Source organism: Coregonus lavaretus (assembly GCF_964263955.1).
Source record: "Coregonus lavaretus genome assembly, chromosome: 40".
NCBI lineage: Eukaryota > Metazoa > Chordata > Actinopteri > Salmoniformes > Salmonidae > Coregonus > Coregonus lavaretus.
The window spans coordinates 875,450-893,164 of record NC_140027.1 but is presented as its reverse complement, the minus strand read 5'-3'; the positions used below and the strand labels follow the sequence as shown (position 1 = coordinate 893,164).

Genomic DNA, 17,715 nt, shown 5'->3' with positions numbered 1-17,715 from the left:
TACTACACAGCTCATACACGTAACGTTAGCTAGCAAGCCAGCCAGCTAACGTTAACTAACTAACAGTACGCTTTAACTTGCAATGAAAACGACTTTCTGACTAAATTAAAGTGACGGGTAAAATGAAGAACGCGATCTGCTTTATCTCCTCACGTATTGCACAAGTTGACTGCAGGTATTTACTTAAAAAGTAGCTACAAGTATTTACATTTAAACGGAAAGTACCCAATGCTACGATACAACCAGGAAGTCATTACTCCAACAATCAGTTTGTTCTCCTGAACAAATATGTGAATGTTTATCCTAACTGGTGGAACACTATTTGCATTATATGCCATTATACTGTCACTAACCCGTGCAGTATGTAGATAAGATTTACAGTCCCTCACACTGCTCCAAGGATGTGTCGTGGCACCCTATTCCCTACAGAGGTACATACATGCACTAAATAGGGAATAGGGTGTCAATTGAGACGCAGCCCACTCAATCTAGTTATACAATTGTAGCAGGATGATTAGTTTACACTTTTACAAAGATGTTCACTGAAGGATGACAAGTCTTAGTCACACTGAAGCCGTGTGTGTTCCGACAGGGATTAGACTTGTCATTACTGTGAGATCATTAGCGAAATAAGTCCTCACACACACACACATGCGCACACACACACTTCTCCAGGCTACGGAAGGAGAACCACAGTATGCTTATCCATAAAGAGACATCCTTGACCTTTTGGAGAGAGGGAGAGAACAGTCATGTAAGGGTTTTAGATGGACACAGACATGCACACACACACACACACACTAATGAGGATGTTGCTGTGTTATGGGAGGCAGCTTCTGGACTAGTAGGTTAAATAGAGCCATTTTAAAGCCATGACGGTCACAGTGTGTGTGTGTGTGTGTGTGTGTGTGTGTGTGTGTGTGTGTGTGTGTGTGTGTGTGTGTGTGTGTGAGTGTGTGTGTGTGTGTGTGTGTGTGTGTGTGTGTGTGTGTGTGTGTGTGTGTGTGTGTGTGTGTGTGTGTGTGTGAGTGTGAGTGTGAGTGTGTGTGTGTGTGTGTGTGTGTGTGTGTGTGTGTGTGTGTGTGTGTGTGTGTGTGTGTGTGTGTGACAGACACCAACTGTGGACGCGTTGCTGGAGCAACTTCAAGATCTGATAGGAGCACCTTATCCCTACCTACATGTACACACAGTATCTACCTCTATTACCTCGTATCCCTGCACATTGACTCAGTACTGGTATACCGTGTAGATAGCCAAGTTACCGTTACTCATTGTGTATTTATTATTACGTGTTATTCCTTTCTATTCTCTCTACATTGTTGGGAAGGGCCCGTAAGTAAGCGTTTTTGTAAGCGTTTCACTGTTAGTTTACGAAGCATGTGACAAATAAAATGTAATTTTACTTTAAATACCCCTTGTGTCTCGCATTCCACACTGCCTGATTCATAGACTTACCCCTCTTGTGTACAGAAAGAAATCAATCAAATTGGACACTTAACTTAGGCTCCTAGTGCGCTTTTAGCCTTCGATTATAGCTTGCTTACAGCTAATTAATCATCTTTGGCTAATGGAATCAAAATGAGGTATTCATCATTATAAACATTGTTTAAATGCAGAGCTTGAATAGGAGAGTGGCTCTATGTGTGAACTATGTGTGTACACATAACATCACCGAAACGATTACCATAATTGGGCTTTTTCGTCTCACTATTATACTGTAGGACTGGTACCCTCAACTCTAAATCTAGACTCTTAGATATGTTTTTCCAAAAGGGTTCTTTGGCTGTCCCCATAGGAGAACCCTTTTTGGTTCCAGGTAGAACCCTTTTTGGTTCCAGGTAGAACTCTTTCGGGTTCCGTGTAGAACCCTCTGGGGAAAGGGTTTTACATTGAACCCAATAGGGTTCTACCTGGAACCAAAAGGGTTCTACCTGGAACCAAAAGGGTTCTACCTGGAACCAAAAAGGGTTCTTCAAAGGGTTCTCCTATGGGGACAGCCAAATAACCCTTTTAGGTTCTAGATAGCACCTTTTTTTCTAAGAGTGTAACCAATGGCGGAGAGAGCACAAATTAGGCATGTGAAATCCTATCAACAGCATGTGTGTATGAGGTGGAAGGATCGCCTGTTACACATGACCAGACTTTATTATTATTATTTTATTTATTTAACCTTTATTTAACCAGGTAAGCCAGTTGAGAACAAGTTCTCATTTACAACTGCGACCTGGCCAAGATAAAGCAAAGCAGTGCGATAAAAAACAACAACACAGAGTTACATATGGGATAAACAAAACATAAAGTCAAAAATACAACAGAAAATGTATATAGTGTGTGCAAATGTAGCAAGTTATGGAGGTAAGGCAATAAATAGGCCATAGTGCAAAATAATTACAATTATTGACCAGACTTGAAGCTTCATAATCGTCGGCTTCGTCGCCCAAAATGCTTCCATCCATCCACAGATGTTACTTGAGGTCAAATTGTGAGTTGAGCAGGCACTGGGAATTAGAAGGGGAATTCTCTGGGAAGGTTGGTCATTCTGAATAAAATCCCTCAGATGGTACAGATGTAGGATCTTAATTTGATCACTCTTTTGTTAATTATAATTTTCCTGTATGCAGGAAATGCAAAATTGTAGTGTTTTCAAGATTTAAAAAGACTTCTAAAGTTTGTAATTTCCACATTAAAATGTCAAGACTTGTATTTGCCCTAATGTAAAATCTATCAACCCCTACAAAAAAGATCCATTAATTATAATCCACATAATAATTCACATTTCCTGTTGCTGCAGGATTATTTTCTGCGGTGCGAAACGCAGGTTAGCGTTTTTCATCATGAATCTTGCAGAGTGGTCACTGGCTGGCACAGCTATAAAGTCATAAAACCTTAACCACACTGCTACCCCTAATGCCTAACCCTAACCTTAAATATGTCCTCCAGCTATGTTTGAACTTTTACTGTTGAAAAGCAATATCCCAAGTATAAATATAGTAAAGTACAGACAGTAAAGGGTAAAAACATTACTTCTGAGCAAAATAGTGTTTTTTAGGCCCCGTGTAGCTCAGTTGGTAGAGCATGGCGCTTGCAACGCTAGGGTTGTGGGTTCATTTCCCACGGGGGGCCAGTACGCTCTGGATAATCTGTGATGTCATCAGCCTCCCCCCTTGCTTGAGGAACAATAGAGAACAAAAGAGGGAAGCCCCCCCCACTTGTGCTATGTCATGACATACCTGGACCCCCTATTAAGATGTACCTTTTGTTAAGTAAATCAGGTGTTAAATGAGGTGAAAAGGAGACTGGAGTGCCACTTTAAATTAAGACCAAAAAGCTAACCGCTGGGCTGTCTAAAGGGAAATCGCTCAGTTCTGCCTCCAGGACAAGACTCATGACAATACATTTACATTTTAGTCATTTAGCAGACGCTCTTATCCAGAGCGACTTACAGGAGCAATTAGGGTTAAGTGCCTTGCTCACGGGCACATCGACAGATTTTTCACCTAGTTGGCTCGGGGATTAGAACCAGCGACCTTTCGGTTACTGGCACAACGCTCTTAACCACTAAGCTACCTGCCGCCCCACAATAAACTTCAACCTGCGTTAGAAACTGGTCTTTTTTTTTTTTTTTTTAAATTTATTTATTTATTTAACCTTTATTTAACCAGGTAAACCAGTTGAGAACAAGTTCTCATTTACAACTGCGACCTGGCCAAGATAAAGCAAAGCAGTGCGATAAAAATAACAACGCAGAGTTACATATGGGGTAAAACAAAACATAAAGTCAAAAATACAACAGAAAATATATATACAGTGTGTGCAAATGTAGCAAGTTATGGAGGTACTTGGCCTCTGCTTGGCCTCTGACCGCAAGGCACTACAGAGGGTAGTGCGTACGGCCCAGTACATCACTGGGGCAAAGCTCCCTGCCATCCAGGACCTCTATACCAGGCGGTGTCAGAGGAAGGCCCTCAAAATTGTCAAAGACTCCAGCCACCCTAGTCATAGACTGTTCTCTCTGCTACCGCACGGCAAGCGGTACCGGAGTGCCAAGTCTAGGTCCAAAAGACTTCTCAACAGCTTCTACCCCCAAGCCATAAGACTCCTGAACAGCTAATCATGGCTACCCGGACTATTTGCACTGCCCCCCCACCCCATCCTTTTTACGCTGCTGCTACTCTGTTAAGTATTTATGCATAGTCACTTTAACTCTACCCACATGTACATATTACCTCAACTACCTCAACTAGCCGGTGCCCCCGCACATTGACTATGCAACGGTACCCCCCTGTATATATAGCCTCCCTACTGTCACTTTATTTTACTGTATATATAGCCTCCCTACTGTCACTTTATTTTACTTCTGCTCTTTTTTTCTCAACACTTTTTTGTTGTTGTTTTATTCTTACTTTTTTGTTTAAAATAAATGCACTGTTGGTTAAGGGCTGTAAGTAAGCATTTCACTGTAATGTCTGCACCTGTTGTATTCGGCGCATGTGACCAATAAAATTTGATTTGATTTGATTTGATTTGAGGTAAGGCAATAAATAGGCTATAGTGCAAAATAATTACAATTAGTATTAACACTGGAATGATAGATGTGCAAGAGATTATGTGCAAATAGAGATACTGGGGTGCAAATTAGCAACATAAATAACAATATGGGGATGAGGTAGTTGGGTGGGCTAATTTCAGATGGGCTGTGTACAGGTGCAGTGATTTGGTAAGGTGCTCTGACAACTGATGCTTAAATTTAGTGAGGGAGATAAGAGTCTCCAGCTTCAGAGATTTTTGCAATTCGTTCCAGTCATTGGCAGCAGAGAACTGGAAGGAATGGCGGCCAAAGGAGGTGTTGGCTTTGGGGATGACCAGTGAGTTATACCTGCTGGAGCGCATACTACGGGTGGGTGTTGCTATGGTGACCAATGAGCTAAGATAAGGCGGGGATTTGCCTAGCAGTGATTTATAGATGGCCTGGAGCCAGTGGGTTTGGCGACGAATATGTAGTGAGGACCAGCCAACAAGAGCGTACAGGTCACAGTGGTGGGTAGTATATGGGGCTTTGTTGACAAAACGGATGGCACTGTGATAGACTACATCCAATTTGCTGAGTAGAGTGTTGGAGGCTATTTTGTAAATGAGTCTGGAAGGAGAGTTTACAGTCTAACTAGACACCTAGGTATTTGTAGTTGTCCACATACTCTAGGTGTCACGGTTCAGACAGACGACCAGAGGACCACAATTGCGTCACACCAGAAAGTTTATTAAAACTTAAGGGAAAAGGGAAGTAGGGAGTGAATGAAGGCTCCAGGGGTAACAGGGATCCCGTCCAATGTGCTGGGTCTGTGCCCCCCCCAGTGGCAGCGATGCGTCCTATGAAGCCGGTGGTGGGTGGTCCAGAAGTCCTGGGGGGGGGAGACACAGACACAACAGGGCGGAATGAAACAAGGCAGCAGTACAGTTCAAGGGAAATCCAAAATACGTAGTAGCAAGGCAGAAGGCTGGTCAGAGTTACCGGGATTGAAGAGTAGTCAGGAGTCGTTATGGCAGAAGCAGGTCTGGATCTCCTGGGGCAGAAGAGTATCCAAAAATCAGGCAGGTCCGGGGTCACAAAACCAGGGTGAGCCAGAAGCGCGAGCAAACAGGTTCCGGGTGTGAGCTTTGCAGACGATCTGACACCGGAGAGCTGAAAGACAGGGCCTTAAATACTGGGAGAGGTAGTGGGTAATGCAGCGCAGCTGGCAGAGTAATTAGAGCAGAGCAGAGCAGGGACAGGTGGAGCTAGTTAGGCTGAGTAGAGAGAGTGGTGAGCAGAGTGGAAGAAAATTAAGGTGGTAACCCGGTGGAGTGAGAGGCTCATGACAGAACCCCCCCCCCAAGGGACGGCCCCAGAAGTCCCAAGAGCAACACCACGCCGGGCGGGAGGAGGGGAGCCGGAGGAGGGCTAGAACTCCTCCGAACGGTCCGAGTGAACGTCCTCATCCTCGGAGGAAGCCGGAGGGCCGTGGTCGGGAGATGGGACAGGTCCCGAGACAGGATCAGGCACAGGACAGGAAGCCGAGCGGGCAGGACGGTTAGGGACCCCTCTGGGGCGGCCCCTACGGATTGCAGGTTGATCAGGATGCCGTTGGTGGAAAGCGGTGATGAGAGTCCTATCCACAATCCGACTAGCTGGCACCCAGGTCCTTTCCTCAGGTCCATAGCCCTCCCAGTCAATGAGGTACTGGAGACCCCTACCCCTCCGTCTGGACCGAAGCAGGCGGCGGACGGTGTAAACCAGACCACCATCGACGAGCCGTGGAGGAGGAGGACAAGGCGCAGCAGGGACCAGCGGACTCTCATGGATGGGCTTAATCTTAGACACATGGAAAGTGGGGTGCACCCTCAGGGAATTAGGCAGTTGGAGCCGGACAGCAGTTGGGCTAATCACTCTTATGATAGGGAATGGGCCAATGAACCGAGGTGCCAGCTTCTGCGACTCCACCCTGAGTGGCAGGTTCTTCGATGACAACCACACCCTTTGACCAACATGGTAGGTGGGAGCAGGAATTCTCCGACGGTTGGCCCCGGTAGTGTAGCTGGCAACGGATCTGAGGAGTGTGGCTCGGGCTTGTGACCAGGTGCGGCGACATCGACGGGCAAAAGCAAGTGCAGATGGGCAAGTAACCTCCTCTTCCTGGCTGGCAAATAGAGGAGGCTGGTATCCATAAACACATTGGAAAGGGGACATACCGATGGCAGAGCAGGTCAGAGAATTGTGTGCGTACTCCACCCATGTCAATTGCTGCGACCAGGAGTGGGGGTTGCGTGAAGTCATGCATCGCAGTGCCTTCTCGAGCTCCTGATTAGCCCGCTCTGACTGCCCATTGGATTGGGGATGGAATCCGGAAGTCAGACTGACTGTGGCTCCCAGCAGGTGACAGAACTCCTTCCAAAAAGCGGAGGAGAATTGTGGACCACGGTCAGAAACTACATCCTTTGGCAGTCCGTGGATCCGGAAGACGTGTTCCAGGACCACCTGGGCGGTCTCCTTGGCGGTTGGGAGCTTGGGGAGGGGAATGAAGTGTGCCATCTTGCTGAAACGGTCAACTATGGTGAGAATGACGGTCATGCCACTTGAAGGGGGCAGCCCCGTGACAAAGTCAAGGGCGATGTGAGACCAGGGACGTCTGGGCACAGGCAGGGGCTGCAGCAATCCGGCTGGGGGCTGGCAGGACGACTTGTGTTGGTTGCAGATGGGGCAGGCTTGGACGAATTCCCGTACATCCTTTCTCAGAGAGGGCCACCAGAACCTCTGGGCGAGCAGGTTGTAAGTGCGGGTGGAGCCAGGGTGACAAGCTAGGCGGGAGTCATGTCCCCACTGAACGACCTGGGACCTCAGGTCTTCGGGGACAAAAAGGCGGTCAGCTGGGCAAGTGCTGGGACCTGGCTGGTTACGGAGAGCCTCCAGCACCTGTTCCTCAACAGCCCAGGTCAGAGCTGCAACGATGCAGGGACTTGGCAGAATCGACACAGGGTCCTTGGAGGGGGTGTCATCCTTCTGGAATTGACGGGAGAGGGCGTCTGGCTTGGTGTTGCGTGATCCAGGCCGGTATGACAGAGTGAAATTAAACCTGGTGAAGAACAGGGCCCAGCGGGACTGCCTGGAGTTCAACCGTTTGGCCGTGCGGATGTACTCCAAGTTCTTATGATCGGTCCAAACGAGAAATGGAATGGTGGACCCCTCCAGCCAGTGACGCCACTCCTCCAAGGCAAGCTTCACAGCCAGCAGCTCACGGTTCCCTATGTCGTAATTGCACTCAGAGGGGGACAACCGACGTGAGAAAAAGGCACAGGGATGGAGCTTCCTATCCTCCGCAGCCCACTGAGAAATCACAGCACCAACTCCCACATCCGAGGCGTCCACCTCCACAATGAATTGCCGGTCCACATCAGGCATCTGGAGGATGGGAGCGGAGGTGAACCTCACCTTGAGGGTACTGAAGGCTTTGTCGGCTGCTGGGGTCCAGGTGAAGGGTTGCTTGGTGCTGGTTAGAGCAGTGAGAGGGGCAGCAACGGTACTGTAGTTCCGGATAAACTTTCTATAGAAGTTAGCAAACCCCAGAAACTGTTGCAGCTTCTTTCTGTTCTCCGGAACTGGCCATGAAGTGACTGCTGATACTTTGGCAGGATCCATTTGGATACTTCCCTCTGCCACTATGTACCCCAGGAAGGCCACTGTCTTGACGTGAAACTCACATTTCTCTGCCTTGGCGTAGAGGGAATTCTCCAGAAGACGATGAAGGACTTGCTGGACATGGCGGGTGTGTTCAGACAGGTTTCTGGAGTAGATTAAGATGTCATCCAGGTAAACGAAGACAAACTTGTTTAACATGTCCCGCAGTACATCATTCACTAGAGCCTGGAACACAGCAGGAGCATTGGTGAGGCCAAAAGGCATAACCAGATACTCGTAGTGGCCTGTTGGTGTATTGAATGCGGTTTTCCATTCATCTCCCTCCCGGATCCGCACTAGGTGGTAAGCGTTTCTGAGATCCAACTTGGTAAAAACAGTGGCTCCCTGGAGCAACTCAAAAGCAGAGGTGAGCAGAGGCAGAGGGTAACGGTTTTTCACTGTGATGTCGTTGAGTCCCCTGTAGTCGATGCAGGGGCGAAGAGATCCGTCCTTCTTCCCCACAAAGAAGAAGCCAGCACCAGCAGGAGATGAAGATGAACGGATTAATCCTGCGGACAGAGAGCCATTGATGTAGTCCTCCATGGACTTTCTTTCAGGAGCAGACAACGAATAAAGACGACCCTTTGGAGGGGCTGTTCCAGGGAGGAGGTCGATGGCACAGTCGTACGGTCGGTGAGGGGGCAGAGATGTGGCTCTTGCTTTGTTAAACACCTCTCTGAGACCATGGTAGCATTCTGGGACATTGGAGAGGTCAGGAGCGGAGTTAGTAGGTACTGGCCGAGGGGGTAGTGCGGCAGCAAGCAGGCAGGTTCGGTGGCAGTCCTCTCCCCACTCCCTGATCACCCCGGTCACCCAGTCGAGCTGAGGGTTGTGCCGGCGGAGCCATGGGTAACCCAGGATGAGGGGTTGGCCTGGAGAGGGGAGCAGGTGAAACTGGATAGTTTCTTGATGGTTTCCGGACAGACCCATCGAGACCGGGGCCGTGACATGAGTGACCGATCCGAGTAAGTGTCCGTCCAGTGCCCGGGCAGGAATAGGAGGTGTCAAACGGAGGTTCTCCAGTCCCAGTTGGCGTGCCAGCTTGATGTCCATTATGTTGGCTTCGGCGCCAGAATCCACCAGAGCAGCCAGGGTGTGAGTTGAGTCAGAGAGGCGGAGGTGAACTTGCAGCAGGGGTTTGCGGTCGGAGGACTGGATGGTCATTGAACTCAACCGGACTCCCCCTATGCCCGGTGAGCTTCGGCCCTTTAAAGGGCAGGTTACCACACGATGTCCATCACCTCCACAATAGAGGCAGAGGTTTGAGGTGAAGCGGCGCTGGCGCTCTGCAGGAGTGAGAGAGCCTCGCCCAATCTCCATAGGCTCAGACTGATCAAGCTGACCTGGGTGAGTGGCAGTAGATGACAGGAGCCCAGTCGGATCTCTCCGAATGCCGGTAGTAGGTGGACCTTGGCGCCCCCTCTCACGACGACGGGTCTGTATCCTTCTGTCGATCCTGACAGTCAGTGCGATGGCTTCATCAAGAGTGGAAGGCAGTTCATGGGAGACCAACTCGTCCTTGATATAGTCAGCCAAACTATGGAAGAACGCGTCCACCAACGATGGTGTGTTCCAAGAACTTCGTCTAGCCAGGGTTCGGAAGTCGATGGAATGGTCTGCGACTGTACGTCTGCCTTGTCGAATACTGAACAGTTCACGAGACGCCTCTGCGGTTGGTGAATCCAGGTCAAACACCTTCAGCATCTCCTCAGCAAACAGGTCGAAGGTTGCACATGCGGGGTTTTGACGTTCGAACTCTGCTGTTCCCCAGAGTCGAGCTCGGCCCGTCAGGTGAGTGATGGCATACCCAACTTTAGCCCCCTCCGTGGCGAAGGTCCTTGGCTGCAAGGAGAACTGAAGTCGGCAGCTAGTCAGGAATGGCCGGACCTGGGTTGAATCGCCGTTGAACCGCTCGGGGTTTCCAATCTTGGGTTCCGGAGCAGCGGCTGCAATGACCGGGGCAGGTAACTCGGGGGCAGGGCTGGTGGGCAGACTGGCTGGGGTAAGGTTGGTGAGGAGTTGAATGATCATGGCGAGTTGTTGTTGCTGCTGCTGGAACTGCTGCTCATGCTCATCGGTTTCCATGTCGGGGAAAGTGTGCGCTGAGTCCATAATGGTCAGATCGTACTGTCACGGTTCAGACAGACGACCAGAGGACCACAATTGCGTCACACCAGAAAGTTTATTAAAACTTAAGGGAAAAGGGAAGTAGGGAGTGAATGAAGGCTCCAGGGGTAACAGGGATCCCGTCCAATGTGCTGGGTCTGTGCCCCCCCCAGTGGCAGCGATGCGTCCTATGAAGCCGGTGGTGGGTGGTCCAGAAGTCCTGGGGGGGGGAGACACAGACACAACAGGGCGGAATGAAACAAGGCAGCAGTACAGTTCAAGGGAAATCCAAAATACGTAGTAGCAAGGCAGAAGGCTGGTCAGAGTTACCGGGATTGAAGAGTAGTCAGGAGTCGTTATGGCAGAAGCAGGTCTGGATCTCCTGGGGCAGAAGAGTATCCAAAAATCAGGCAGGTCCGGGGTCACAAAACCAGGGTGAGCCAGAAGCGCGAGCAAACAGGTTCCGGGTGTGAGCTTTGCAGACGATCTGACACCGGAGAGCTGAAAGACAGGGCCTTAAATACTGGGAGAGGTAGTGGGTAATGCAGCGCAGCTGGCAGAGTAATTAGAGCAGAGCAGAGCAGGGACAGGTGGAGCTAGTTAGGCTGAGTAGAGAGAGTGGTGAGCAGAGTGGAAGAAAATTAAGGTGGTAACCCGGTGGAGTGAGAGGCTCATGACACTAGGTCAGACCCGTCGAGAGTAGTGATTCTAGTCGGGTGGGTGGGTGCCAGCAGCGTTCGATTGAAGAGCATGCATTTAGTTTTACTAGTGTTTAAGAGCAGTTGGAGGCTACTGAAGGAGTGTTGTATGGCATTGAAGCTCGTTTGGAGGTTTGTTAACACAGTGTCCAATGAAGGGCCAGATGTATACAAAATGGTGTCGTCTGCGTAGAGGTGGATCTGAGAGTCACCAGCAGCAAGAGCGACATCATTGATATACACAGAGAAAAGAGTCGGCCCAAGAATTGAACCCTGTGGCACCCCCATAGAGACTGCCATAGGTCCAGGCAACAGGCCCTCCAATTTGACACATTGAACTCTATCTGAGAAGTAGTTGGTGAACCAGGCGAGGCAGTCATTTGAGAAACCAAGGCTATTTAGTCTGCCAATAAGAATGCGGTGGTTGACAGAGTCGAAAGCCTTGGCCAGGTCGATGAAGACGGCTGCACAGTACTGTCTATTATTGATCACGGTTATAATATCGTTTAGGACCTTGAGCGTGGCTGAGGTGCACCCATGGCCAGCTCGGAAACCGGATTGCATAGCGGAATAGGTACGGTGGGATTCGAAATGGTCGGTGATCTGTTTGTTAACTTGGCTTTCAAAAACTTCCGAAAGGCAGGGCAGGATGGATATAGGTCTGTAACAGTTTGGATCTAGAGTGTCACCCCCTTTGAAGAGGGGGATGACCGCGGCAGCTTTCCAATCTCTGGGGATCTCAGACGTTACGAAAGAGAGGTTGAACAGGCTAGTAATAGGGGTTGCGACAATTTTGGCGGCTAGTTTTAGAAAGAAAGGGTCCAGATTGTCTAGCCCAGATGATTTGTAGGGGTCCAGATTTTGCAGCTCTTTCAGAACATCAGCTGTCTGAATTTGTGTGAAGGAGATGCGAGGGGGGGGGGGCATGGGCAAGTTGCAGCGGAGGGTGCAGTGCTGGTAGCCGGGGTAGTGGTAGCCAGGTGGAAAGCATGGCCAGCTGTAGCAAAATGCTTGTTGAAATTCTCGATTATTGTAGATTTATCGGTGGTGATAGTGTTTCCTAGCCTCAGTGCAGTGGGCAGCTGGGAGGAAGTGCTCTTATTCTCCATGGACTTTACAGTGTCCCAAAACCTTTTGGAAATGCTACAGGATGCAAATTTCTGTTTGAAAAAGTTAGCCTTCCTAACTGCTTGTGTAAAAGGAGATGAAGATCCTATATCTGTAAGTATAGCTCCAAAGCATTGAGAGACAGCCTTTCAATAAGCATTTGATTTACTCATAAAACAGAGTAATCCTTCATGAAAAAATGACTTTCAGACAGATAGGCCAAGATGAGTTTGGAGATATTAGTGATCCTACTGTAGCCTACAATGATCTCCTGATAAACCATAGCACTAAAATGCAAATATCATTAATGTGTTGTCTGCTAGCAAACAAATAGCATCTGTCTGTATCAAGCCTGAGCCGGTCCCGCAAATCTAGCCTTTGACGCAGGGACTGAGGGTTGCTAAGGAACGTGAATTCACACTTAACCCCTGTTTCCTTCAACCAACAGCTGCGGCTCTCCTTTCGCTAGTTGTCGCTAATGCATTCAGTTCAATCTGGCCTGACACACACACATACTGTACACACACACACTGTCCAATCTGCTGCGACCATGTGCGCCCCATTCAATGAATGCTTTCCCTTTGCCCCTACGCTTAGACAAAGGACATGATACTTGATTATGGGGCCTGAGTGAGCAAGTCCTCATTTTGGGGGAGAAACTATAAAGCACATGCTTGTATAGGCTAAACACTGTGTATCTATTGATGAAGGAGTGTTTTCCTCCCAATTGGCACCCTATTACCTTTTTAGCGCACTCATTATGGCCATGCCCTATAGGGCTCTGGTTAAAAGTAGTGCACTATGTAGGCAATAGGGTACCATTTGGGACGTAGCCTAGCTGTTGTGTAGAATGCTGTATACAGGCCTTATCAGTGATTCTCAGACCCTCAGTTGCTGTTGCAGCCTTTGTTGTGGTTAGCAATGGTAAAAAGTAGAAGAGCTGGATTATTGTGATTTATACAATTAGGTGAGGACAACCAAGAGGCCCTGATTTGAGTATAGAATAGAACCAAAACACAGTTAGCTAATTGAAAGGACAAAACAGGCTAATGTCCCATTCACTGACATAATATGCACTGAATGTACAAAACATTAGGAACACCTGCTCTTTCCATGACATAGACTGCACAGGTGAATCCTGGTGAAAGCTATGATATCTTATTGATGTCACTTGTTATATCCACTTCAGTCAGTGTAGATGAAGGGGAGGAGACAGGTTAAAGAAGGAGACAGGTTAAAAAAGGGAATACAACTCGATAGGGCTCCTGAGTGGCGCAGCTTTCTAAGGCACTGCATCTCAGTGCTTGAGGTGATACTACAGATCCCCTGGTTTGATTCCAGGCTGTATCACAACTGGCCGTGATTGCGAGATCGATAGGGCAGCGCACAATTGGCCCAGTGTAGGTCGTCATTGTAAAATAGAATTAGTTCTTAACTGACTTGCCTAGTTAAATAAAGGTAAAATAAAAAATATGGAGGTGTTCCTAATGTTTTGTACACTCAGTGTAGGCCTCACATTATAGCCAGAACAGTTGAAGGAGCCATGAAATTGAAATGAGATGTGTGTCTTTGCGAGCATGGCTGGCTGCTGTAGTGTAGTAGGTGTCTGGGGACAGAGTTTTAGAACCACCACCTGCTCCCTGAGTCATTGGTAAACACATTCATTCACTCTGCATCTTATTATTTATCAGTAGCCAGGACCCAGGCACACACTCTTATTGAAGCTTTCCTATGCAGATGATCCTTGTGAGGCACTAATGCACTAAATTCTCTATCTAGATTTAATTCCTAATAGTCATGATAATACTGAAGCTTTCCATTGCAGATCCTACTGATGTGTTATAACAGATGTAGTTGTACTAGATATAAGTGAAATCCTATGGTTTGTTCCTGATGCACTAGATTCTCTATCTACATTATATTTCTAGATAGTAATCAACTCATGTAGTTTGTACGTCCCTGAGTTCGTTTATATGAGTCATATGATATATTGTACTATACTGGAACTTTCCTAGTATTGCAGTTCCTAATGATGCACTAGAATATCTATTTAGATTCCATTACTAGATTAAATAATGTAGTTTGTACTTTCCTGTACTTGTTTATATGAGTCATATGATGAACTGTATGCATTTTCCAAGACAATATGAGGTTATTGGACACCCCTTCCTCATATCAATAAATAATATTCAATTAAACTCCAAGTCCATTTACACGTGGTTTATACTATAAACATGGATAATATAATAGTATTGTATTATATTCTACATTGTACAGGTAATGAAGCTTAATCCTGACTGACAATGCCACATAGAGTATCCCAAATATCCCATTCACATGACATGATATAGGCCTCACATTATAGCCAGAACAGTTGAAGCAGCCATGAAATTGAAATGAGATGTGTGTCTTTGCGAGCATGGCTGGCTGCTGTAGTGTAGTAGGTGTCTGGGGACAGAGTTTTAGAACCACCACCTGCTCCCTGAGTCATTGGTAAACACATTCATTCACTCTGCATCTTATTAATTATCAGTAGCCAGGACCCAGGCACACACTCTTATTGAAGCTTTCCTATGCAGATGATCCTTGTGAGGCACTAATGCACTAAATTCTCTATCTAGATTTAATTATAGATATTTCCTGGTAGGGAACTTCATGTGTGGTGATAAATGGTACTTACAAGACGCATAACAACATAGAACACAAAAACATATAAAGGATTAGAAGCATTCTACTATTATTCTAATGTCACCCCTCTGTCTATCCAGCAGACTCTCTGGGCGGTCCGTTCCCCTCCACCACCCACCGATGCCACCACAAGCCCAAGCGCTGCCTGCCCATCCAGCAGTGTGGTGTTGGGGGCGGGGGCCAGAGGAGAGGCCTGGCCATCAGTCCCCTGCTCTTCCACCCTAACACCAAGGGCTCCCAGATCGCCATGGACCTGGCCCAGAGGACCGTCAAGAGGCAGGCCAGCTTCTGTAACGCTATCACCTTCAGCAACAGACCTATAGAGCTGTATGAGCAGGTCCGAATCAAGGTATGTAGAGAGGGAGATGGATACAACACCACACCCAAGGAGGTTTATTTACAGTATGCAAAGTGTCAACATACCATGATAGTATTCTGACAATGGTAGATTCATTTTATTTGATTGATTATACCTTTATTTTAACATGGAGTCACCATTGAGACCAATGTCTCTTTTACAAGGCAGCCCTGCATATACACAATTTACAAAATAAAGTCAAATACAATGTCAAATAAAATATAATACACATTTTCAAGAAAAACTATTCCATTCCTCAGCAAGGTCCCCAATCAACATATTGAACTGCCAGAGAGGCACCAGAACATCCAGTTGTAGAGAGCTCTGTAGGTTGTTCTATACATGGTGGGATGCTGACACAAAAGGCTCAAAAGATGATGACACAAGATATGGAGAGAGATACTAACACGGATCTGTACAATAGGTGAGACTAGCTTTGATGTGTACAGTATCTGATGTATACACAGGATATATAATGTAAACACACCAAGTCAGGATAGTAATGCGAACACACACACACACTTCTAGCTTATGAGCTTGTCCAGGTAAATCCTTCTTTCAGTCTAATGCTGCTTCCCCCTCCTGTTCCTGTGTCTGCCCAAATAGGCTTAGCAGGTTTCCACCTAGCAAGCCAGCATGTCAACACAGTCAATGAACTTGGTAAACACTGCTTATGGCGCCAGGGCAAGTGGATGTGGCTTTACTGGTTGTTGGTAAAACAGTGATGATTGAATAGCAGCAAGCACAACATTTAATTCAGCCGAGTGCTCTAAAGCTGTGGTTCCTAAACTTTGGGGCGCCCCCCCACCCAAGGTGGTCGGCAGGGTCCACCCCCTCCCGGAAAAAAAAACTCTGTCCGACTTTCAACTTACTCTTAAAAGTTTTAGTAGTAGAATGCACAAGGTGCAATTTCCAAATTGGGTAGTGCGTCATTAGTTTTCCTCTTGTCAAGTCAGTCATTGCATACCTTAGAGAGCTATTTATAACTTGTCAGAAATGTCAAGATCAACTAGCCCATGTCAACTAATGAGTCACTCAAATATCACATGAATACACATTAGACATGGGAAAATGTATAGAATTGCAAGAAAATGAGCTTTAAAACTGCTAAATTCTCTCCTCACCCCATGACAAAATGTGTAGAACTGCAGGAAATAAGCTTTAAACCTGTAATATTGTCTCTCCGCCGACAAGAGGGGAGTGAATAGTTTGTGTCATGAACAGTGCTTGTGCCCATAGAAATAGACGTGGCGCGGGATGTTCCCCAATGCTGGAAGGGGGGCCTGAGTGAAAAACCTCAAGACAACTTAGGCTTTTGTCTTACATAAGTAATATTTAGGTACATTTCAGGGTTTCCGTTAACTGATATATATATATTTAAAAAAAGCTGATAAATTGGCTCCGGCCAATTCACCGGGAGAAGAAAAAAAATCCCATTGCGAAAATGCATTTTAGCATATTCATTGATTGAAATACCAGTCGATGTAGTGTGAGATCTGCTGCTACAGCTCATCAAACAGCTGTGTTAAAAACCGTTCGATGGCCATGATTAAAAAGAGCCACTATTTTTATTTCTCAACTGGTAATTGATTTGCGCTTCCCATTCGCCATTCAAGTACATAGGCAACTAGGGTTTAGTGTGTCACACACCACTTTGGAATGAGCTGGAGGCAGTATGCATTTTGAAAACATATACTTAACTGTTTGAAACCTGAACGTTTTACTACATATTATGAGGCATGTCTTACCTGGCTTCAAAGTAGCCTAGCCAAAATCTAACCAAACGTGCAGGCAATTATTTTATAAAGACTTCCATATGCCATTGAAACCAGTAGGCTATTTCTCTCATGTTGTATTGGTTTTCAAATCAACTTTCTTTCATTGTCCAGTAGCCAAATGCACAATCCTAGTCATATTAGCAACCCATGCTAGTTGTTGCATCTTCATCTCCCTTCTTTCAACATTTCGAACTGATATTTTTTCTCTGTCTCATGAAACCGCTCACATGTGCGGTGCGCTTTTGACAACTGTGTTTTCCTGCTAATTGCATTATGGAACCAACATTTGCACGTAGTCTACAGCCTTGTGCACATTGCTGTGCTTATAATGTGAAAAAATTATAATGTATCAATATTTTAAGCTAAATGTTCTGATGAATTTGGGATTTATCGTCCCACAACTGTCCCAGATTCTGTTTGGAATACGCTATTTCTTTCACACAGAACGACAAGATGTCCAATATCAATCAATCAATCAATCAATTTTATTTTATATAGCCCTTCTTACATCAGCTAATATCTCGATAGAATAGGTACAGCTTTCTACTATGGGGGATAGCAGAATGACATAGGTTAGTGATTTTACTCTTGTTGTAAAGGACGCACGCCATTGCATCCTAGAGTTGCATGTTCTGTTGAGATGAATTACCATAATCTAAATGTGATTTCTGTCACTGTGGGTGGACGCCCTAATCAGGTTACGCACCCAATGCATATTGGTCTGGTAAATGTCTTAAATGTCCGGTAAATTAAAATGCTGTTGGTCAAATA

The 17,715-nt window shown here is 46.6% G+C and overlaps 1 protein-coding gene across 1 annotated transcript in view; it reads left to right on the top strand.

Moving 5' to 3' along the window:
• Positions 1-17,715, top strand: part of LOC311113342 (E3 ubiquitin-protein ligase NEURL1-like) — a gene marked incomplete at its 3' end in the record, with an annotated part of 41,887 nt that overhangs the window by 6,205 nt on the left and 17,967 nt on the right. Inside the window, exon 2 of the mRNA XM_084156559.1 lies at positions 14,892-15,157. Coding sequence (XP_084012685.1) covers positions 14,892-15,157 — 266 coding nt within the window. The remainder of the gene's footprint in view (positions 1-14,891; positions 15,158-17,715) is intronic.